This window comes from Rana temporaria, chromosome 5, assembly GCF_905171775.1.
Source record: "Rana temporaria chromosome 5, aRanTem1.1, whole genome shotgun sequence".
NCBI lineage: Eukaryota > Metazoa > Chordata > Amphibia > Anura > Ranidae > Rana > Rana temporaria.
This window is the reverse complement of record NC_053493.1, coordinates 346,564,947-346,589,522: the sequence shown is the minus strand read 5'-3', so window position 1 is coordinate 346,589,522 and position 24,576 is coordinate 346,564,947. Positions and strand designations below refer to the sequence as shown.

Below are 24,576 nucleotides of genomic sequence, written 5' to 3'. Positions count from 1 at the left end.
GAAAATGACAATTGCAGTTTGGGAGTTAACCACTAGAGGTCGTTGAAGGGGTTAAGTGTGACCTCATATGTGTTTCTAACTGTAGGGTGCGGGGGTGGACGTGTGACGTCATTGATCGTGTTTCCCTATATCAGGGAACACACGATTAATGACAGCACCACAGTGAAGAACGGGGAAGCTGTGTTTACACACACCTCTCCCCGTTCTTCAGCTCCGGGGACCGATCGTGGGACTCCAGCGGTGATCGGGTCCCGCGGCCGCGGTCACGGAGCTTCGGACCCACGGCTGGGCACTTAAAGAGGAAGTACAGGTACGTGCTTGTGCCCAGCCGTGCCATTCTGCCGACGTATATGTGCAGGAGGCGGTCCTTAAGTGGTTAAGGAGGTTGTAAACCCTGGTGAAAAAATAGAAAAAGTCCCTTGTGTTGATGGCTGCTGTCTTAGGCCAGCCATACACTGTACTGAGTTCTTTCCTGAAACCACGGGCTGCAGAAAATAAATTTGCAGGATTCACTCATCAATACAGATAGTGCTGACAGGGAATCCCTCCTGCCGGGCTATTGTCTGCTTCCGATGGGGGGCGGGGGAAGCCGTCCCCACCAGGAGAAGACAGTAATTATCGCTAGCGGCTACAACAGCCACTAGTGATAATCATAAGAGAATCGGGCAGGCTGGTTGTACTCAAGTTGATCGATCGATTAACTTAGTACATCAAGTCTACCCATTAACGATTTGAATCCAGCCCATTAATCGGCTGAACCGATCAGGATTCCAACCGTGTATGACCAATCTTAGTTGAAATCTTCAGTCCAGAGTGTTAACTATGCCACCCTTTCTGCACCCCTCCTCCAATCATAGAAGCTGTACTATAGCTTCCACCAGTGAAAAGCTTGCTAGAAATATAGGACAAGGTGGATGAATGAAAGTTCTGCCTCCTCCATTTTTTTTTGAGCATTTCCATTGTTGTAAGCTAAGGAACACCTTCTCTAAATAGAGGAGGTGTGCAGAAAAGGTGGGCATTGTTGGCATGTTTGGCGAGTACTTATGATAGGTCCATAGACCCCCTGAGCACTGGAAGATTAACACTGCGTGGGTATGGGAGGGGGCAGAGAACAGAAGATTTCAACTAAAACTGTAACCACAGGCACAAGGGACACTTCTCATTGAATGTACATACTGGGGTAGATTCAGTAAGATATGCGCATTTTTTACGTAGGCGCAGGGCACCGTTTTTGCCCTGCGCCCCCGCAAATTTTCTGCGCTACCGTCGATTCACGGAGCAGTAGCTCCGTAAATTGCGAGGGCGCTCCGGCAAAATGCCCCGCGTAAGCGCGCGCAATTTAAATGATCCCGTAGGGGGCGGGAATCATTTAAATTAGGCGCGTTCCCGCGCAGAGCGTAATGCGCATGCTCCGTCGGTAAACTTTCCCGACGTGCATTGCGGTAAATGACGTCGCAAGGACGTCATTTGCTTCAAAGTAAACGTGATTGGCGTCCAGCGCCATTCACGATTCACTTACGCAAACAACATAAATTTAAAATTTCGCGACGCGGGAACGACGGGTATACTTTAGCATTGGCTGCCCCTGCTATAGAAGGGGCAGCCTTACGCAAAAAACCGCCGTACGCAAACGACGTAAACTGCGTACGCAGGGCTCGCGTAACGTTGTAAATCGGCGTTAGTATGCAATTTGCATACTATACGCTGACCACTACGGGAACGCCCCCTAGCGGCCATCGCAAGAATGCAGCCTAAGATATGCGGGCATAAGAGCCTTATGCCACGCATATCTTAGGCTGCAGTCGGCGCAACGAGCTTTCTGAATACAGAACACTCGTTACGCCCGGGCAAGTAAGCAATTGCGCTGCGTAACTATGGTTACGCAGGCGCAATTGCTCTCTGAATCCGGGCCTCTGTCATTTGCATATAGCAAGTAACAAGGACTGTCCTTCTGGAAAGATCAATAGGTATTTTTTTTTCTGTACTTGCTGAAAATGTTCTTAGCTTAAAAATGGAAAATTAATGCAGCCACCATGTTTAAGAATTGGTAAGCTGCAAAATATTAAATGATTGTTTTTGGGTTTAGATATGCTTTATGTTAGTTCTCTACAGATAGTTCTTAAGCAATATTAATAATACCCATGTAAAATTAATATATATATATATATATATATATATATATATATATATATATATATATATATATATATATATATATATATATATATATATATATATATATATATATATATTTATTTATATATATATTTATTTATATATATATATATATATATATATATATTTATTTATTGGAGCAGTGTATCGCATCATATTTTATGCTCAGAATGTTTTCTAGCTGTGATGTTTAATAATCTTTGACTAACTCTATCTTTCTTTCCCTTACTGCTGCACCTTAGTATACGCTCTTTACAACATTCCATTAGTATGCCTGCTATGAGGTAAAGTATTAGGTTGTAAGCTTTGTGAGAAGTGTGCATGTCTTTATTATCTATTGGTATTTTGTTGGTCCTCCATACTTTACAGGTGGAGTATAGTTGCCTTGCAGACTATCTCCACCGTCCATTCTGTGTATATATCAAGCCCAGTGTTCATATGCAGTGATAGAAAAGTAGAACCTTTTCAGTTATTACTATTATTAAGGACGAAGAAAATAAAACCCGGCGCTACCAAAATGAAATAGCGCCCAAAACATCTTCTGAGGCTTGTGAGGAGCAGCTCTTTGCGTTTTAATTATGATGATAATAAATAGAATTCTGATTAAATTTTTTTTTTTGTTTAGGAATTCACCTACGTTCAAGTCTTTTGAAGAAAAGGTGGAAAACCTGAAGGTACAGTGAATTGAAACTCTTTATTTCATTTTGATTTGTATGGTCAAGACTTATGCCGCGTACACACGATCATTTTTCGGCATGAAAAAAAACTATGTTTCATTAAAACGACGTTGCCCACACACCATCGTTTTAAAAAAATGCTCTAGCAAAGCGCAGTGACGTACAACACGTACGACGGCTGCACTATAAAGGGGAAGTTCCATGCGGATGACGCCACCCTTGGAGCTGCTTTAGCTGATTCCGTGTTAGTAAAAGACGATTTGCGCTTTTATGTCTGTTACAGCGTGATGAATGTGCTTACTCCATTATGAACGGTAGTTTTACCAGAACGAGCGCTCCCGTCTCATAACTTGCTTCTGAGCATGCGTGAGTTTTTAACATAGTTTTAGCCCACACACAATCATTTTTTACAACCCGAAAAACGACATAGTTTAAAACGTCGTTAAAAAATACAGCATGTTCGAAAAAAAATGTTGTCGTTTTTCAGAACCTGAAAAATGATGTGAAGCTCACACACGATCATTTTAAATGACATTTTTTAAAAACTATGGCCCAGATTCACGTAGAATCGGGCAAATCTGCGGCGGCTTAACGTATGACATTTACGTTACGCCGCCGCAAGTTTTACGGGCAAGTGCTTGATTCACAAAGCACTTGCCTGTAAAGTTGCGGCGGCCTAGCGTAAATCCCCCGGCGCAAGCCCGCCTAATTCAAATGATCCGGGTAGGGGGCGTGGATCATTTAAATTAGGCGCGTTCCCGCGCGGAACGTACTGCGCATGCGCCGTCCCTAAAATTTCCCGACGTGCATTGCGCTAAATGACGTCGCAAGGACGTCATTGGTTTCGACGTGAACGTAAATGGCGTCCAGCCCCATTCACGGACGAGTTACGCAAACAACGTAAAATTTTTAAATTTCGACGCGGGAACGACGTCCATACTTAACATTGGCTGCGCCTCCTAATAGCAAGAGCAACGTTACGACGAAAACGAGTTACGCAAACGACGTAAAAAACTACCGCCGGCGCACGTACGTTTGTGAATCGGCGTAAGTAGGTAATTTGCATACTCTAAGCTGAAAACTACGGGAGCGCCACCTAGCGGCCAGCGTGAGAATGCACCCTAAGATACGACGGCGTAAGAGACTTATGCCAGTTGTATCTTAGGCTAATGTCGGCGTATCTAGCTTTCTGAATACAGAAAGTAGATACGCCGGCGCAGATTTAAATTTACGCGGCGTATCTTTGGATACGCCGGCGTAAATTCTATCTTAATCTACCCCTATGTTTTTTTCATGCCGAAAAATGATCGGCATTACATGGGGAATTCGGGGCTTTCACACTGGAGAAACAGCAGCCACTGTTTAGGGTCGGTTTGCAGGCGCTATATTTAGCGCAATAGCGCCTGCAAACCGCTTCAGTGTGAAAGGGGTCTTAGTCTTAGTTGCTAGGACTCGAGGTTAAGCAACAAATTTCCAATAATAAATGAATTAATTGATGAAGTTAAATGATTATGTTAATACATAGCAATAAGTTATATCTTTTTATTAGAAAAATGCAATGTTGCTTTTGTTTTCTATAGAAATGATCATATTCACTAGACTGGTGAATGAATCTGTGGCTGTTTCCCTTGTGAAAGAAGCTTCTCTTCATTATAAAAGCAGTGATTCTTTGTTATACTGTACAGTGGCTAGAATAGAGACGCAAGGAAAATTCACAGACCAGATAATAAAAACATATAAACTGTAAATCACTTAAACTACAAAATGATGGGTTGTTGGCAAAAAGATCAGCAAGAAAATGCTTTGACCTTTTATGAATAAACGTGTTGATTTTTTTCAGACAAGGTTGGTTTTTCTGAAATTCATTATGGTTATGTTTTCGAATTCATTGAGGTGCAAATAGTGTGTCCTCGTTAATTAGAAATGTCAGAATGAGAAATGAGCTGTTACCCAAACAGTTAATTACATACCTGCAGTCAATTCTTTAGAAAGCCAACATCTGATACATTAATTAATACATTGAATAGATACTAATTACACTCTAAAAGGTGAACCTTTACCTTCCTATGCTTGTAAAGTGACAGGCTAGTTACATAGAAAACATCATAATCTGTGTGTATCTGCTGTCCTTGCTTGTCTGATAAGGAAATATCCAGTGCCTGGCATGTCTCACCCTAAAATCCAGTATGTCACCCCATTTCCACTCTTCCTGCTCGATCTACATGTCTCCCATTATTCCTCTTATTCACCGCAGACCTGACCCAGCCTGTATACTGTATTTGCCGGCGTATAAGACGACCCCCTAATTTTCCAGCTAAAATTTTGGTTTTGGGATATACTCGCTGTATAAGACGACCCCCTTCCTACTAGTCTGTCTAGAAGCTGAGGGGTAGCTGGAACAACCGCTGACAGGAAAAAACGCTGACAGGAACAAGCTTTATTCAGCTTTTTCAAATCTCACTGTGCCCATTACATGCCTCACTGTACCATCAACATGCCTCACTGTACCATCAACATGCCTCACTGTGCCCATTACATGCCTCACTGTACCATCAACATGCCTCACTGTGCCATCAACATGCCTCACTGTGCCACCCCATGCCTCACTGTGCCATAACTTAGTCCTGTACTGCGGGCGTCCATTATTCAAAAGCCGTGCCTCCTCCTTGTGCTGTTCCGTGATAGGTGCCTGTGTTCTGCCTATCACAGAGGTCCTCTCGTCAGACATCCGTGATAGGCGGAACACCGAACAGAGGCTCTGCTGGGAAACCAAGTGTTCCGTCTATCACAGAACACCACAAGGAGGAGCCACGACTTTTGAATAATGGATCCCAGAGACAGGTACTGGCGTATAAGACGACCCCCGCGTTTTGAGGCATGTTTTTAAGCCCAAAAGGTCATCTTATATGCCGGAAAATACGGTAGTTGTCAGTTGACTTGTATTATGCAAGACAATGCTTATATGGTCATACAGTTACTGTTTTAAAGGGCGCGTACATAGGCGTGTGCACAGGGTGTGCCTGGGCACACCCTAACCACCCTGTGCAGGGCCGATTCTCCTTGCTTCCTGGAGCCCCCATTTCCCCCTGTAGTGCTGCCAGCTTCCTCTTCCTCTGTCCCACTGGCTGCTGCTGGGGATCTTTCAGGATGGAGAAAGGGGCCAGTAAATATCTAAATTCCTGGCTCCTTCCTTTTCTCAATGAACTCAGTGAGTGGTCTATACCAATCACTCCTGTCTTCATTCTTAGCCTCTCAGCACAGAGTACTTTGCATTCATTCACTGTCTAGTGCAGCTGAGGCTGCAGAGAAAGGGACTGAAGAACCTCGGTACTCATTCCCTTTCGGGCTAAAAAGTGAGACATCAGCAGTCTTTTTAGACCTCTGAGGCCCCGTACACACGACCGAGTTTCTCGGCAGAATTCAGCCAGAAACTCGGTCGGAGCTGGATTCTGCCGAGAAACTCGGTCGTGTGTAAACTTTTCAGCGAGGAACCCGTCGAACTCGTCGGGCCGAAAAGAGAACATGTTCTCTATTTCCTCGTTGTTCAATGAGGAAAGTCGGCCCGCCGAGCTCCTCGGCGGCTTCCACACTGAACTCGCCGAGGAACTCGATGTGTTTGGCACGTCGAGTTCCTCGGTCGTGTGTACGGGGCCTGATATTTCACCAAAGCCCCCGAATGGGTCTCCTAAAAAATAAATTGTAAAAACATTTTTTTTATATAATATTGTACACAATTATAAAAAAAAAATTATGAAAATAAAAAACTTTGCTTTGCTGATATACATGCATGTATGTTTGTGCTCTGGGGTGCACACCCTAATGAAATAGGCTGCGCACACCAATTGCTTTGCATTGTTTGCATTTTTTTTTTTTAACTCTGTTCACTGTAGCATATTGCTCTGCAGTGCAGTGTGCTGCATACAAATGTAGTAATGTTGCAATTTGTTTGCAACATACCTGTATGGTGTGAATAGGGCCCATAGAAAATAACTGTTGAGCCTGTGTTGATCTATGCAGATCAGTCAGGCCCGGTACACACGAGCAAACATGTACGGTGAAAGCGGTCCGTCGGACCGTTTTCACCGTACATGCCTGCCAGAGGGCTTCTGTACGATGGTTGTACTAACCATCGTACAGAAGTCCGCGCGTAAACACTACGCGGGGCGTGTCCGCGTCGTCGCCGCGGCGATGACGCGGAGACGTAGGCGGGCCTGCCATTTAAAGGCTTCCACGCATGCCTCGAAGTCATTCGACGCATGCGAGGGACGGCGGGCGCTCGGACATGTACAGTAGGTCTGTACTGACGACCGTACATGTCCGAGCGGGCAGGATTCCAGCGGACGGTTTTAAAACACGTCCAGGAATATTTGTCCGCTGGGAAAAGGCCCGGCGGGCAAATGTTTGCTGGAATTCGGCCCGCTCGCGCCCACACACGACCAAACATGTCTGCTGAAACTGGCCCGCGGACCAGTTTCAGCATACATGTTTGGTCGTGTGTACGGGGCCTTACACTCAACAGACACTGGGGCAGATCCACAAAAGAATTGATATGCCGGCGTAATTTTAAAGTTCCCGCGTCGTATCTTTGTTTTGTATCTACAAAACAAGATACAACGGCATCTGGGATCGATCTGACAGGCGTACGTCTTAGTACGCCGTCGGATCTTAGGTGCATTTTTTCCGCCGGCTGCTAGGTGGCGTTTCCTTTGAATTCCGCGTTGAGTATGCAAATTAGCTAGTTGCGGCGATCCACAAACGTACCTCCGGCCGGCGCATTTTTTTACGTCGTTTGCGTTCAGGCTTTTTCCGGCGTATAGTTAAAGCCGCTATATGGTGGCGTACTCAATGTTAAGTATGGCCGTCGTTCCCGCGTCAAAATTTGAATTTTTTACGTAATTCAAAAGTCGTTTGCGAATAGGGATTTGCGTAGAATGACGTCACCGTCGGAAGCATTGGCTTGTTCCGGTTTAATTTCGAGCATGCGCACTGGGATACCCCCACGGACGGCGCATGCGCCGTTAAAAAAAAACGTTGTTTACGTCAGGTCACGACGTATTTACATAAAACACGCCCCCATTACATCCATTTGAATTCCGCGCCCTTACGCCGCCAAAGATACACTACGCCGCCGTAACTTTGAGGATTCTAAAAAAAAAAAAAAGTTACGGCGGCGTAGTGTATCTTAAATACGCTGCGCCCGGCGGAAAGATGCGCGGAGGTACGTGAATCTGCCCCAGAGTGTGAATGAGCCCTAAAAGCGTGGTAACCTTCTTTTTTCTAGGGTTTTTCGAGCGTTATTCGAGCGAAGCCTCATCTGCAATCCCAATGTGCTGGTAAAGCACCGCTAAGACCCTAAAGTTTTAGGGCGTTTTTGCAGTGCCTCAGTGTGAAAGGGTAAGGCGTTTTTACAGCGCTTTCAATTCATTTCAATGGAGAGGGGCGTTTTTGGAGCTTTTTTTTCAGCGCCCGAAAGATGCTCCAAAGATTCTGCTTGCAGGACTCAGTGTGAAAGGGTCCATTGAGATGCATGGAGAGCGTTTTATGAGCGTTTTAATATCGCTATTTTAAACGTTAAAATGCTTCAGCGTGAAAGGGGTCTAACACAGTACTGCATATTTTGTTATACAAACTGGATTTAAAGAGCAACTCCACTTTCTTGGGGGGGGGGGAAGCAAAATACAAAAACAAAATAATGCATATGTAGTTGCCGCACTAATTATATTGAAATTGACTGTTATTAAAAATTACCTTTTTGTTTTCAAGTTGCAGCGCCATAATTTTCTGTAAAATTCAATCCAATATGGCTACCTGGAGGAGTTCTGTACACAGTTGGTGTATTGAACACCCCCCAGATATGTAATTTCCTGCTCGTGTGATTGGCTTGCTGACTTGCAAGATGTCTGCACTGAGATACAAACCAGATTTTGGGCATCCCCTGCAACAAAAAAATAATTTTTGGTGAGATAATCCCAAAGGGAAATCATATCTAAAGGGATGCAGACCCTGCAGCTTTCTTTATTAGTGCCCTGCAAGTGCAGCAGCTGATTGATAGTTATATAATCACTCCCCATTCCTTTTGCAAATGGACACAGACAAACAAACTGATATTTCTTCAGACTAACAAAAGGTAGGAATCTGCAACAAAGCTTCCTAAAATCCCAGAATCGATCACCCAGAGGAGCAATTTTTTTATCTCAACAAAGTGGAGTTCGTGTTTTTGTTGTTTGAATGTAAATGTGAATGTGTACTACTTTGCATCTTCTGTATGCTTTGTTATTCTAAGTATCTATACTATACTATACGGCCTGGATTCACAAAGTACTTACGCCGACGTATCTCGAGATACGCCGCGTAAGTGTAGCTATGCGCCGTCGTATCTATGCGCCATGCCCACAATCTGAGATACGCCTGAAAATAGGCTTCCTACGACCGACGTAACTTGCCTACGCCGTCGTATCGTGGGCGCATATTTACGCTGGGCGCATTTGCCGCTCCCATTGATTTTCGATGCAAATAAGGAAGATATGCCGATTCGCAAACGTATTTGCGCCCGGCGCATAATATACGCGGTTTGCGGAAGTCGTACCTCCGGCGTAAAGTTATGCCCCATAAAGGAGGTGTAACTCAGCAGCATCAATGCAAAGGGCTGCAGCAGGGAACACAAGCCGTCGTATTTTACGTTGTTTATGTAGTACGTGAATATGGGTAGGCGTAGGTTACGTTCACGTCGTAGGCAGTGATTTGACGTATCTTGGGCAGTTGTTTCGACGTGATTTTGAGCATGCGCACTGGGATGCGGCCACGGGACGGTGCATGCACCGTTCGTTTTAAGTACTTCTATGGCGCTTGGCCCATCAATTGGATGGGGTCACGCCTCATTAGCATGGCTCACGCCCACTTCCACCTACGCCGGAATACGCAGAGGAAACCCAGCGTAGATTTGAGAGCGAGTGGGAGCAAGTGCTTGGTGAATACTGTGCTTGCCTCTCTGCGCTGTGTCGGCGTAGCGTATATTCGATAATCTGCGCCGGCATAAATATGCGCCAATGTATGTGAATCCGGGCCAATGTGTTTATGGACACTACACAATACTACTTTTAAACTATGGCCCGGATTCACATACATTGGCGCATATTTATGCCATCAGACTTGGGCCCCTTTCACATGGATCGGACATCGGACAACAAAACTGTGGATTTTTTTCCCGACAGATGTTGGCTCAAACTTGTCTTGCATACACACGGTCGCACAAATGTTGTCGGAAATTGCGAACGTCAAGAACGCGGTGACGTACAACACGTACGATGAGCCGTGAACAATAAAGTTCAAGAGCGTGTGCGTCGGAATTGTGTACACACGCTTGGAATTTCCGACAACAAGCTCCCATTAAACATTTGTTGTCGGAAATTCCGACGCGGCATAACAGTATTGAGACTTTATTTCACAATCTTGCTATCCCCAGTTTTGGCACTACTTTATCATTTTATATGTTCATCTAGGTTGACTTCTCTATGGTAAAGGGCATGAGTGACACCCCGTTCAAGTTGTTCAGTGCTGTGTGTCTGAGCAGCCAATCACCAGGCCTAAATGCCATCACATGGTGCCTATGTTGGGATTGTTCATAGCTCCTGTTTATCTCTACTGTCAGAAAGTCAAAATTGGCTTAGAAATATTGGGGCGATCTGGTGGCGGTCTAAAGAGCTGAGGATCGTTTAGGCCACTTATGTTCCCTTCTATGTAAAGACCCTGTTTGTTAGCCTAGTATTGGCAAAGCACAAGTTTTTCTTCACACTGGGGTTCATTTATTAAAACTAGAAAGTGCAAAATCTGGTGCAGCTCTGCATATTAACCCATAAGTTTCCAGTTTTTTTTGGCGAAGCTTAACCACTTCCGGACCGCCGCATGTACATATACGTCGGCAGAATGGCACGGACAGGCGCATTGGCGTACCTGTACGTCCCTGCCTAGACGTGGGTCGGGGGTCCGATCGGGAACCCCCCCCCCGGTACATGCGGCGGTTCCCGTGGCTGTCCGAGCAATCTGAGACGAGGGCGCGGCTATTCGTTTCTAGCCGCCCCCTCGCGATCGCTCCCCGGAGCTGAAGAACGGGGAGAGCCGTATGTAAACACGGCTTCCCCGTGCTTCACTGTGGCGGCTGCATCGATCGAGTGATCCCTTTTTCAGGGAGACTCGATCGATGACGTCACTCCTACAGCCACACCCTCCTACAGTTGTAAACGCACACTAAGTGAACCCTAACTCCTACAGCGCCCCCTGTGGTTAACTCCCAAACTGCAACTGTCATTTTCACAATAAACAATGCAATTTAAATGCATTTTTTGCTGTGAAAATGACAATGGTCCCAAAAATGTGTCAAAATTGTCCGAAGTGTCTGCCATAATGTCGCAGTCACGAAAAAAATCGCTGATCGCAGCCATTAGTAGTAAAAAAAAAAGAAAATAATAAAACTATCCCCTATTTTGTAAACGCTATAAATTTTGCGCAAACCAATCGATAAACGCTTATTGCGATTTTTTTTACCAAAAATAGGTAGAAGAATACGTATCGGCCTAAACTGAGGAAAAAAAATGTTATATCTGTTTTTGGGGGATATTTATTATAGCAAAAAGTAAAAAATATTGCATTTTTTTCAAAATTGTCGCTCTATTTTTGTTTATAGCGCAAAAAATAAAAACCGCAGAGGTGATCAAATACCACCAAAAGAAAGCTCTATTTGTGGGGAAAAAAGGACGTCAATTTTGTATGGGAGCCACGTCGCATGACCGCTCAAGTGTCAGTTAAAGCGACGCAGTGCCGAATTGTAAAAACCCCTTGGGTCATTTAGCAGCATATTGGTCCGGTCCTTAAGTGGTTAATAGAACAAGCTGATGTCAGAAGCTGATTGGCTACCACGCATAGCTTCACCAGATTTTGCTGCAATCTCAAATTTTAGTAAATCAACCGCATTTTGTTTTTTTACAGACCTGCAGACTCATTAAAATAACCGTTTTATTTTTTGCAGTCAAAAGTTGGTGGCCCCAAACAATCCACTGGAGATTTTGAAGAAGTGTTGAACTCTGCAGCCAATGCCAGTGCCACAGATGACCTGACAGAAAAGGACGAGGAGAATCATTGAGATCCCCACCAAAACATACAGCCAAAAATGAAAGAAGCTGCAAGTGAATGAATGAAAAGCCCACCCAGAGCGCCCTCTTGTGTCCTTACCAGACATTTCTATGTTTCTTCCTCCCACTGCTTTGTGTCTCCCACCTAATCTTAGATAGCAACTCCTTTAGCAAAAAAAGGGGGTAGATAGTATACATTCTGTGCTAGAAACCTTGCAAACACATCTAGCCAAAAAAATATTTGGTGGGCAGGGAAGATAAAGGGATTTATGCTTCGTACTCCTCAATTACTGCCAATATGTTTTGTTACACTGGATTCTTTATTTACTGTTTAGACACTAAAGTTATATAATATAAAAAGTGTGCAGTAACCAATGGACAGTCTGTGTGCTATAAAACGTAAACTCTGCGATTTTTGCATTTTTCCATGTCTAGGAAAATGTTACTTCCACACACCCTTATGCCTTGCACTCTGAAATAAATTGTTCTATGACAGTTGTTAGAAAGGGAGGTGAGCAGATTTTTGAATAAATACATGTTTTCCATGTTAACGGACTTCTTGATTATTTTAGTGTGTAAAAATGTTCTTGAGTATCCATTATACTAATTTTTATATTATTGTTAATGTATTTTTATTTTTTTAGAGTAGAACATTATCTCACATGGCATTCTACCATACACACAAGGGTGATTATACAGGTCTAGAAGTATATGTCAGATGATCAGTATATTCAATTGTCTGAGGAAATTATATATATATATATATATATATATATATATATATATATATATGTGTGTGTGTACTGTATGTGTGTGTGTGTGTGTATATATATATATATATATATATATATATATGAGAATCAGTGTGAATATTCATTGGCTATGGTCACAAACCTGGGGGGGGGGGGGCGCTCTGCACCCTGAGCCCACCCTTTTTAGAGGCTTGTTAGAGCCTCTGACTCTAATCACATGCTGCAAAAAAAAAAATCCTCATTGCATGTAGACTAGGGGGCCGAAGCAAGAATAGGAGGGCTGCGTGCCTAATGGACAGGCTGCCACTGAGCTGGACCAATGTAATAAAGTCAATTTTTTTGTATAGACCAATTTGGATTTTTAAGTAGCCAGGAAAAGAAAATAGGGTTGATTTACTAAAACTGGAGAGTGCAAAATTATTATATACTATTTATATAGCACCAGGGCTTTTTTTCAGTAGGAACGCGGGAGAACGCAGTTCCGGCACCTCCAGCAATGAATGTATGTAATGGCAAGGAGTGCTGGGGTGTGCTGGAGGGTCTATTGATGCTTGCTGCTGGGGGATCTATTGTCACTGGTGGGGATCTATTTTTGCGTGGAGGTCTTCTGTTGCTGGGTAGACCTATTGTTGCTAGTGGGGGTCTTATGTTTCTAGGGGGGAGCAATTCTTGCTGGGAGGGATTTACTGGTTGCTGCCTCCTGGAGGGTCTATTGATGCAGTCTGCTGGAACATCTGTTGTTGTTGCTGGGGTGGTATTTTGTTGTGTGGGGGCTCTTTTTGCTGGGGTGAGGTCTATCATTGCTGGAGGGGTCTACTGTTGCTGGGGTAGGGTCTATTTTTGCTCACTGCAGGGGATCTATTTTACTGTCTTTCTTTGTTATCATTAACAAATTCCATGCAAATCACTTAGTAGCAAAAATAATACTTGGTTCTGTATTCTCTAAAACGGGCGGTATATGGAGGCCGGTAGGAGGAAGAACCAAGGAACGGTGCTCAGGGGCGGGTAGAGAGCAGAAATGAAGGGTGAAGGTCGGAGTTCCTGCACCTATTCTCTGAGATAAAAAGCCCTGTATAGCACCAACTGTTTACGCAACGCTATACAATGTAGAGCGGGGGCAGCACAATTACAGTTCAATACAGAAGGTACAGGAGGGCCCGGCTCATAGAGCTTACATTCTAAAGGGAGGGGGTGGTGGTAGAAAAGGTAATAGCCGCAGAGAATGATTTGATGGGGGTGGCTCGGGGACAGTTGTTAGTTGGGTGTGGGTTAGGCTTCCCTGAATAAATTAGTTTTCAGGGATCTCCTAAAGGTGGACAGGGTAGAGGCTGATCGGACTCTGGTGCAGCTCTGCATATAAACCAATCAGCTTCCAGGATTATTGTTAAAGCGTAATTTAACAAGCTGAAGTTAGAAGCTGCACCTGATTTTGCACTCTTCAGTTTTAGTAAATCCACCCCATTGTGTCATATATGAAACAACACAATTTTAATCAGAATAATATTAAAAATATATGAAATTTAAAACATACATGGAGCACATAAGCAAGACAATTCGGTGTAGTTGTATGTGGTGATCACTCCATTTCTACATGTTTTGCCAAAAACTGCTTCTTCAGGAGATTATTACATAATCACAAACACAGAACCACAAAGCCCAGCTGCACTAGTACAGTATATGAACCCAGTTATGATATGATGATGAGATGAGCTTCCATTATGCACCAGTTCGTAGTCCCAGAAAATATTCAGTAAGCCACAACAGGCACTCAAGGTCTCAAAAGACAGAGTAACACTCAAGTAAATATATATGACTATTTCAATAAATGGACACGCCGTGGTCACCCTCTGTGTTCACTATGCCGCCCCTCAGCACAGCATCTGGAAGACAGTAAAAGCAAATACTACAACGATCATCTGCTTCCACAGGGACGCCATAGTGTCTGGCAGGAAGAGGTGATTCCTGGAGATTCCAAAGGAAGCTGTAGGGTTTGAGCAAACTGACCCTTATGTATTATTAACTTCTTAATTCACTTCCTTTAGATGTTTTAATACAGAAGGGGGCCAAAATCAATTCCTAAACATTTTTTCCCCTTATTATTATTAATAATATACAGCATTAATATAGCGCCAACAGTTTATGCAGTGCTTTACAATAAAAAGTGGGACAGTTCAATACAGAAAGAATAGGAGGGCCCTGCTCATGGAGCTTACAATCTAAGGGAATGCATTATGGCGAAAAATGTTTAGGCTTTAGGCTATGTTCACACTATTCCAACACAGAAGTTGCACGACTTCTGATACAACTTTTTCCTGCCACTGCATGTCCGACTTCTATGCGACTTTAAAAAACTAGATCCAACTTTGACTCAGACCCTTATTCCGAGCATGCAACCTAGCAGGTCGGGAAAGGGGGGAACGAGTGAGCCCCCCCCCTCCTGAACCATACCAGGCCACATGCCCTCAACATTGGGTAGTGGGTGCTTTGGGGCAGGTGGGGCACTGCTTCCCCCCATCCCAAAGCACCTTGTCCCCATGTTGATGGGGACAAGGGCCTCTTCCCAACAAGCCTGGGTGGCGGTTGTGGCGGTCTGCGGGCAGGGGGTTTATCGGATTCTGGAAACCACCTTTAACAAGGGGGTGCCAAGATCCCGCCCGCCCCCCCCCCCCATGTGAAAGAGTATACCCCTACCTATTCACCAAAAAAGTATCAAAAATAAATGAAAAACAGTATATAGGTTTTTGACAAAGTCCTTTACTAAAAATGACCCCTGCCGTAGCACCAACGTATCTTCTCCCTCCGCTGCCAATGACTTCTTCCTCAAGTTCTTCTTCCCTCTGCTGCTGATGTCTTCTTGCTCTGGTTCTTCTGCTGGTTCTTCTTCTAGTGCCAGCTTCATTCTCTGCTGTTTATTATATAAACATGAGGCGTGGCCATCCGGTGACGTAATGTGGAGATCCTGTCCCCTTATGACGTCACCACCCCCATCATGCCACAGGTGATGATGGCTTAAAGAGGTGGGGTCTCCGGATGATGTCCCCTTCAAGATCCTCAGAGCACAAGTTGTATGCCACAAGTCAGATCAGTTAAGACGATGATCCGACTTGGATGCTACTTGCATTCAAATCAATGGGCTGAAATTGTGCTCAAGCAGGACCAAATTAGCATTTTTAAAGTTGGACCAGTTAAGATGGCTCTCATAGGCATTGATTTTGACATGTCATGCGACTTGTGCTCTGGAAGTTGGAGCGCATGTCGGAGCAGTGTGAACCAGCTATAAGAGCCACTTTATTCATAACTAACAACATTGTGAATACATCACATTAAATTCCCCCACCCTATAAAACTCAGGGAGGCAGAAATTAAAGATTAACCCAAGTCTTATAATTGTCTTATAATTAAAAGGCAAGTATGGTAGGACAATAACAAAAAAACAGAACAAAATACATACTGTAAATTGGAATATATAAAAATGTAAAAAGAAAAAAGAAAATATACACAAAACAGCAAGAATGGAACCAGCAGACAGGAGAATAAGAAAATCTAAAAAAGTATAGTTGAAAAGCAATACTGCTTAAAAAACAAGGAAAGGGACTAGTGGAGATACAGATTGAGATCCCATCTGAGGTTTAACCTCTGTGGGACTCGGCTCTGTATTCTACAGTGCCATAAAAAAGTATTTACACCCCTTGAAACATTTTGACATGTTACAACCAAAAACGTAAATGTATTTTATTGGTATTTTGTGTGATAGACAAACACAAAGTGGCACATAATTGTGAAGTGAAAGGAAAATGATGAATGGTTTTCAATATTTTTTACAAATAAATATCTGAAAAGCTTTGCACATCTAGGGAGTGACATCTTTGCCCATTGTTCTTTGCAAAATAGCTCAAGCTCTGTCAGATTGGATGGAGAGCGTCTGTGAACAGCAGTTTTCAAGTCTTGCCACAGATTCTCAATTGGTTTTAGGTCTGGACTTTGACTGAGCCATTCTAACATATGAATATTTTTTGGATCTAAACTATTCCTTTGTAGCATTGGCTGTATGTTTTGGGTCATTGTCCTGCTTGAGTTTTGCAGACTCAAACAGGGTTTCTTCTAAGATTGCCCTGTATTTGGCTCCATCCACCTTCCCATCAACTCTGACCAGATTCCCTGTCCCTGCTGAAGAAAAGCATCCCAAACAACATGATGCTGCCCCCACCATGTTTCACAATGGGGATGGTGTGTTCAGGGTGATGTACAATGTTAGTTTTCCATGACATAGAGCAGGGGTGCCCATCCAGTGGCCCGCGGAGCCCTCCGATGTGGCCCGCGACCAGGGCCGATCCTAGGCAGGGTGCACAGGGTGCATTGCACCCAGGCGCCTGCAGAGGTGGGGGCGCCGAAGTGCCAGAGTTCTCCCCTCCCTCCTCTCCTTGTTTGTGTCCGTCCAGAACTAGTGTTCTGAGCATATGTGTGTGTCCGTCCAGAACTTATGTGTGAGCATAGGGCACCCCTTCCAGCCTGGCAGTGCTCGGGGGAGGGGCCGCTCCTCTTCCTGACATGATAGTTCTAGTTTTCAGTGGCTGCTGAGTGCTGATGTGCAGGAATGAATTCCTAACTCTGGGAGTCTTGGATCCCGCACTGTCTCCACCAACTCCAGTTGGAATGCCTCCCACTCCCATCTCTATCTCAGGCTGCACAGAGAGAGAATCGAGGTGAGTCACAGTGTTCAGTGTACTGTGTGCTGGGGGATGGCATCACATGCTCTGGGCTGCCCCTGCTCTAGATGTTTATGACATGATAGATTGCATAGGATAAACAGCCCCTGCCCATTCCTGCGCCTAGTCCATCTACAGAAGTGATGTATAATGAGATGTAAAGGGGAGGAGTTAGTTAAATGACAACGCCCATGTGGGGGCGCCAGAAATATTTCTGCACCCAGGCGCCTGTGACCCTAGGATCGGCCCTGCCCGCGACCTCCTGCTCTGGGATGGAATAGAATAGAATACTGTTATTAAAGGTCAGTATATTACTAAAATCACAGTGTATATATGGGCATACCTGTTCTGCAGTGGTTACTGGCTGATTTCAAACTGACCGGCAGATGCAGAGTAGAGCACCCGTGGGTTACCTGCACTGAGTTTGGTGAGCTTTCTGAAAGTGCACCAAACCTTACAGAATATAATAGAAGTATTTTGCAAAGTGCAGGAAAGCCAAAGGTACACTGCGTTGCACCCGCGGTGCAGGTAAACCACAGCGCATCAGTGTTAAAGCAGCATTGGGCCCCCTTCACAAGGTCAGTTTGACCCAATTGGACCCTCCGTTCACCTTTAAGGAGTGGCAGATGTAAACCGACTTGTGTCCTACCTCCAATACGATCTGCAAAAAAAAAGGTATAGTGGGCTGTGTCCGTATACACTCTGCAAATGCAGAGCAGACATGAACCTGCCATCTGCCCGCTCCACTCATTGATTGTGGCCCGCGACCGGTTACCAAGTCGCTTAAGTGGCCCTCATGCTTCAAAAGGTTGGGCACCCCTGACATAGAGCATTTTGCTTTTAGGCCAAAAAGTTCAGTCTGACCAGAGCATTTTCTTCCACACGTTTGCTGTGTCCCCCACACAGTTGCCACTCTTCTGTAAAGGCCAGATTTGTGGAGTGTACAACTGAGGCTGGGTTCACACTGCAATATGGAGCGGCTCACAGCAGGGGTCCAGTGCGTCCCTGTTTACTGCTTCAGGTCTGATCTCGGTCGTAATTTATGTCTGAATTCAGACCTGAAACGGACCAGAAGACACACAGGAACCCTGTGCAATTCACTCCGGAGCCGCTCCAGAGATCTGTGAACATCCAATTGTCAATTGTGTGAACCCAGCCTAATAGTTGTTCTGTGATCAGATTCTCCCACCTGAGCTGTGGATCTCTGCAGCTCCTCCAGAGTTACCATGGGCCTCTTGGCTGCTTCTCTAATGAATGCTCTCCTTGTCCGGCCTGCCAGTTTAGGTGGACGGCTATGTCTTGGTAGGCTTGCAGTTGTGCCATACTCTTTCCATTTTCAGATGATGGATTGAACAGTGTCTGTGAGATGTTCAAAGCTTGAGATATTTTTTATAACCTATCCCTGCTTTAAACTTCTCCACAACTTTATCCCTGACTTGTCTGGTGTGTTCCTTGGCCTTTGTGATGCTGTCTGTTCACTAAGGTTCTCTAGCAAACCTCTGAGGGCTTCACAGAACAGCTGAATTTATACTGAGATTAAATACACACAGGTGGACTCTATTTACTAATTAGGTGACTTCTGAAGACTATTGGTTCCACTAGATTTCAGTTAGGGGTATCAGAGTAAAGGGGCTGAACACAAATGCACGCCACACTTATCACATATTTATTTGCAACATTTTTGAAACCCATTTATCATTTTCCTTTCACTTCACAATTATGTGCCACTTTGTGTGGGTCTATCACATAAAATCCCAATAAAATACATTTACGTTTTTGGTTGTAACATGACAAAATGTGGAAAATTTAAAGGGGTGTGAATACTTTTTCAAGGCACTGTGTGTGTGGATACCAGCAAACTTCTTGTTCCAACAGCATCTGATGATGATTCCCCCCCTCTGGCTGCAGGGACCACATGTTCTATTGCACACAACCTAAAAGAAGGGATGTTACCCCCTGTGCTGTAAATGCCTAGAAGCATTTGAAATATGCTTGGCTTTGGTATTACTAGAGTCACAAACATGTCCAATGGGACTCAGTTGGTGAAAAAAAAAAACCTCAAAGTGGTTTTAACCCTCCCCTACTCTATCCAACAAAAAAAGTTTTGCCTATAGTTCTACTTTAACCCCTACGAGACTCAGGTCTGTAATCTATGTATTCACCAAACTTCTCTTTCCAACAGTCTCCTATGGCAATCCCCCCCTCTGGCCGCAAGGACCACTCGTTCTATTCCACAAAACCTAAAAGGAGTGGTGTCACCCCTAAGATAACCCTCATGCCTAGAAGCATTTGAAGTGTGCTTGGCTTCGATATTACTGGAGTCACAAACATGTTCTTCTATTCGGGTCCTTAACCCCCCTGACAGTGTTCCCGAGTCTGACTCGGGGTGAGATTTTTTGGCTACGATCGGTAACCCCGAGTCAGACTCGGGCTCGCCTCGCTGAATCCACAGGCAGTGTTTACTTACCTTGTCCCTGGATCCAGCGATGCCACCGCGCTGTGTGAGCGAGCGGGACCTCGCTCGATTCACACAGTGCCTCTGTGTGCCGCCGATCTCCGTTCCCTGCGACGTTACGACGCACGGGAGCGGAGAACGGCGCCAAATTCAAAAAGGTAAACAAACACCTTACATACAGTATACTGTAATCTTATAGATTACAGTACTGTATGTAAAAAATACACATCCCCCCTTGTCCCTAGTGGTCTGCCCAGTGCCCTACATGTTCTTTTATATAATAAAAACTGTTCTTTCTGCCTGCAAACTGTAGATTGTCCATAGCAACCAAAAGTGTCCCTTTATGTCAAAAATGGTTTTAGAGCAGCTAGAAAACAGCGATAATAAATTATAATCACTTGCAGAATTGAGCGATAGCGATTTGTGGGGAAATTCGTCATAAAAAAATAAAAGTAATGACAGCTACAATTCTGAAACTGAGCAAATTTCAGTGATTTTGAGTTGATTACATTATTGAATAATTTTTATTATAATTACATTATTATTTGTTATAATTATTTATTATATTATAATTTATAATTTTGTTTTTAAAAAAATGTCATACCCGGGATGCCTACTAGACTCTTGTTTGGTCAGATTTAAGTGAGTTATTCCTAAGAATTACAGACCTACAATATAAAACGCCAAATTTCCTTGCAAATAATGGTACCGCTTTCAGCACCTTTTTTCTGAAAGAATCATACCGCCAGGGAGGTTACTGGTCATGTTGTACAGCCGACATTCTGCAAACAGCAAGAAGTACAACAAATCAATGAAATTATAAAACTGGTTCCGCAATTAATATATTGCTTGATATTAAAATTTTCAGTGGTGACAAGGCACTCAAAGGTCTTAGTACACAGATTGAGATGACAATATCTGCAAGTATTCACTCCACAAGAAAAAGAACCAGGATAGGTGAGCCAGTTGGAATGTAGCTTATTAGAGGTGAAATAACTAGGGGAGAGAAGGAAGCAGAGCTTTCTTTCTCAGAAAATAGGTGCAGGAACTCAACCACGACCCCGTTCAGATTCCACAAACAGTAGAAGGGTCTTAAAGGGGCAATAAATACCAGGATTGCATTACATACAGAGTGCAGAGTTCAGGTGGTTACACACAGAGTGCAGAGCTGTCACTTGTAAACACAGAAACCAGACTTCTGTGTTTACAAGTGATTGTGGTGAGCAGGCACCGAAGGGTCTGAGCCAAAGGTGGTGGAACTGAGTTCCCCCAAGTTCCCCCTGAAAAAAAGCCCTGGAAGGAAGCCACGCGTATCTGCCTGGTGGCTGGAATATCTACAGACCATCTTTAGGACAGAATATAATTGATTGACTGACCAAAGTTTAGAAAGATTATTTTTTTTTCATAATGACAACATGATGATATTCTTTAGAAAAGGTTTTTACAAATGTAACCCCATGGTCTCAAGATCTTGTCTTTCTTTTTTTTTTTTTTTACTATGGCGCAATTTCTACATGCTAAATGTTTCCCTCTCTCTACACACCAATGCAGGAAAGCTCTCTGTAGAAGTCAGATTTTTATTACTTTGCATTCTCTATAGAATGCAGCTTTCGTGGAACACTTTCTACGCACTCGTATAAATTCGCCCACCGGTATGGATTTGGTGGGTGGGATGGGTGACAGCTAGCAGCAAACAAAGTGGTGTTACCAGAACAGGGTTTGCGGAAACTCCTGAAGATCTCCCAGTATCCACAACACCTTCCAAGGCGACATCCAAAAAATCGAAAACAGAACAGTGATGTCCACTACAGTGGCGGCTGAAGCTTAAATTTTTTTGGGGGGGGCGCAAACAAACTGAAAAAAAAAAAAATCAATTGCAGCCACTGTGCCCGTCAAACGCAGCCACTGTACCCATAAATTGCCACCACTGTGCCATCAAATGCAGCTACTGGGCCATGAAATGCAACCACTGTGCCCATCAAACGCAGCCACTGTACCCATACATTGCCGCCACTGTGCCATCAAACGCAGCTACTGTACCCATCAATTGCTGACACTGTGCCCATCAATCGCTGCCAGTGTGCTTATCAATTGCTGACACTGTGCCCATCAATTGCTGCCAGTGTGCCCATCGATTGCCACTACTGTGCTCATCAACTGCTGCTACTGCGCCCATCAATTGCTGCCAGTGTGCCCATCAACTGCTGCTACTGTGCCCATCAACTGCTGCCAGTGTGCCCATCAATTGCCCCTACTGTGCCCACCAATTGCTGTCATATTCATTCACTTTCCTAACACAACACTAAGGCCCCGTACACACGGTCGGACAAAACCGATGAGAATGGACCGAGGTTCAGTTTCATCGGACCAAACCGACCGTGTGTATAGCCCATCGGTCTGTTTTCCTTCGGTCCAAAATTTTAAAACATGCTTCAAAACCGAACCGATGGACCGCTGCCCGATCGGTCCAAACCGATGGTTAGTACAGAAAAGCATCGGTTCAAAACCCGCGCATGCTCAGAATCAAGTCGACGCATGCTTGGAAGCATTGAACTTAGTTTTATTCAGCACGTCGTGTGTTTGACGTCACCGCGTTCTGACACGATCGGTTTTTGGAACGATGGTGTGTATGCACATCAGGCCACTTCAGCGGTGAACCGATGAAAACAGTCCATCGGACCATTCTCATCGGTTTGGACGACCGTGTGTACAAAGCCTAAGTGAACAGCGAGCGCCGAGCATGGCGCCCGCCTACGGCTCTAATCAGGTGCTGGGAGACTGTGCTGCCCCTCAGAAATTCGGCCCCCCTCCTCCTTCCTCCGCCGCCAGGCCATTTAGAAAGTGCAGCGTGCTCCATGCATGCACAGTAGGGAGACGAATGTGAAGCAGCAAGGCTTCGCTGCTGGTTTCCCTTACCACGAATGGCATCGGCAGCACCGGAGAGCCGATCTGAAAATCGGCTGGGGTGCCGACATTGCATGAACCCTGGACAGGTAAGTGTCCTAATATTAAAAGTCAGCAGCTATAGTATTTGTAGCTGCTGACTTTTAATTTTTTAGTGGGGGGACGACTCTTCTTAAGTCCAAGGAGGTGCATGACATCTTCTGGGCTTATCTCCAGTGTTTATATCTGACAGTTTTATTCCACTACCGGAAGACATCTATCACTGTGTATCTAAGTGTCCGACACTGGTGCTTCATGTCTAAGCATCTTCAACATTAGAGTTGGTGCAGTTGCTATGCCTGCCCCTCCCCATCCTGCTGCCTAATCAAAGAAGCATTTGTATTATGCGAACTTAGGCCAGATTCACACTGGTATGCCCTGTGACTTGAAGTCCGACATGCATCCAACTTTCAATGAACAGGGATCTGACTTCGATCCTCGACAATACCAGGCACTGTGTCTGGTATGAATCTTTAGGAAAAACTCCACGCCAAATTTTCTTTAAAAAAATGGCATGGGTCCCCCCCAAAGTCCATACCAGACCATTTTCTAAAACACGCAGCCCGGTTGGCCAGGAAAGGGGGTGGGGATGAGAGAGCGCCGCCCCCCCTGAACCAGTTAAGTCGGCTCCCGTGGGAAACATAAATTTTCACACGTCATGCGACATGAGCTCCCAATGTCGGAGCGTTTGTCGTACCAGTGTGAACCTGGCCTCATTCACAAAATACAAAGGCTTCTCTGAATAGGCATCAGAGGGGAGGGCCATACACAGCTGCTTTCTGTGTGTGTCTCTCTCTCCTCTCACAGCCCCAGTGTCAGTGTATGCTCCAGAAAGAGTCATAAACAGATATATATATAAAAGAGATACGCTCAGGAGATGTCATGTACCTCCTTGGACCTAATTTATAGTGTGTCTTCACTTTTTACAAAGCTGCTGAATTCCTGGATTTCAGCTTTAACAAAAATTCAATACACAAAAGTAGATATTCTTAAAGCTCATTAGAATAAGAGCTACATCAAATTCAAATGATATTTTATGGCTTGATCTGCAAGGCTGTGTGGGATCGATGAGTACAGAGTCCACGCATCCAGACATTCACACCTTGTGCTCTCAGATAATATAACTCCTATACACATACACAGGATTACGCAGTCTCTATTCCCGGCATGTGAGAATGAGCTGGGAATGTACACCGCATGGCGTAGAGCACAAGAGGAAACTGCATGGGATTTAGTCGATTTAAAGGAGATTGAATAGAGACGGTTAGCTAGATTCACGTAGGGTGTCCTAACTTTGCGGCGGCGTAGCTTAGCTTGTTTACACTACGCCGCCGTAAGTTAGCGAGGCAAGTACATGATTCACAAAGTACTTGCCTGCTAAGTTACGGCGGCGTAGCGTAAATGCGGCGGGCGCAAGCGCGCCTAATTCAAATTCGGCTAAGGGGGCGTGTTTTATGTTAATGGGGCTTGACCTGACGTGATTGAAGTTTTTTTGGAACGGCGCATGCGCCGTCCGACTACATTTCCCAGTGTGCATTGTGGCAACGTACGCCGCACGGGCCTATTGATTTCGACGTGGACGTAAATGTTGTAAATCCCTATTCACGGACGACTTACGCAAACAATGTAAAATTTTCGAATTTCGACGCAGGAACGACGGCCATACTTAACATTACTATTCCAGCTATTTGATGGAATAACTATAGGCCTGATAATGCGTTGTGTAAACGGCGTATCTGTACT

At 44.5% G+C, this 24,576-nt stretch overlaps 1 protein-coding gene across 7 annotated transcripts in view; it reads left to right on the top strand.

The window, feature by feature from the left end:
- The window catches only part of TPD52 (tumor protein D52), a 265,231-nt gene that overhangs the window by 136,675 nt on the left and 103,980 nt on the right, over nucleotides 1-24,576 (top strand). For 4 of the 7 annotated variants that reach the window (XM_040354487.1, XM_040354488.1, XM_040354482.1 and 1 more), the window contains exons 5-7: nucleotides 2,418-2,459; nucleotides 2,801-2,849; nucleotides 11,875-12,528. In XM_040354487.1, the coding sequence (XP_040210421.1) occupies nucleotides 2,418-2,459; nucleotides 2,801-2,849; nucleotides 11,875-11,988 (205 nt within the window). In that variant the 3' untranslated portion in view covers nucleotides 11,989-12,528. Of the gene's footprint in view, nucleotides 1-2,417; nucleotides 2,460-2,800; nucleotides 2,850-11,874; nucleotides 12,529-24,576 lie in introns of those variants that run through there. The other 3 variants (XM_040354484.1, XM_040354486.1, XM_040354489.1) reach the window with 2 other exon arrangements.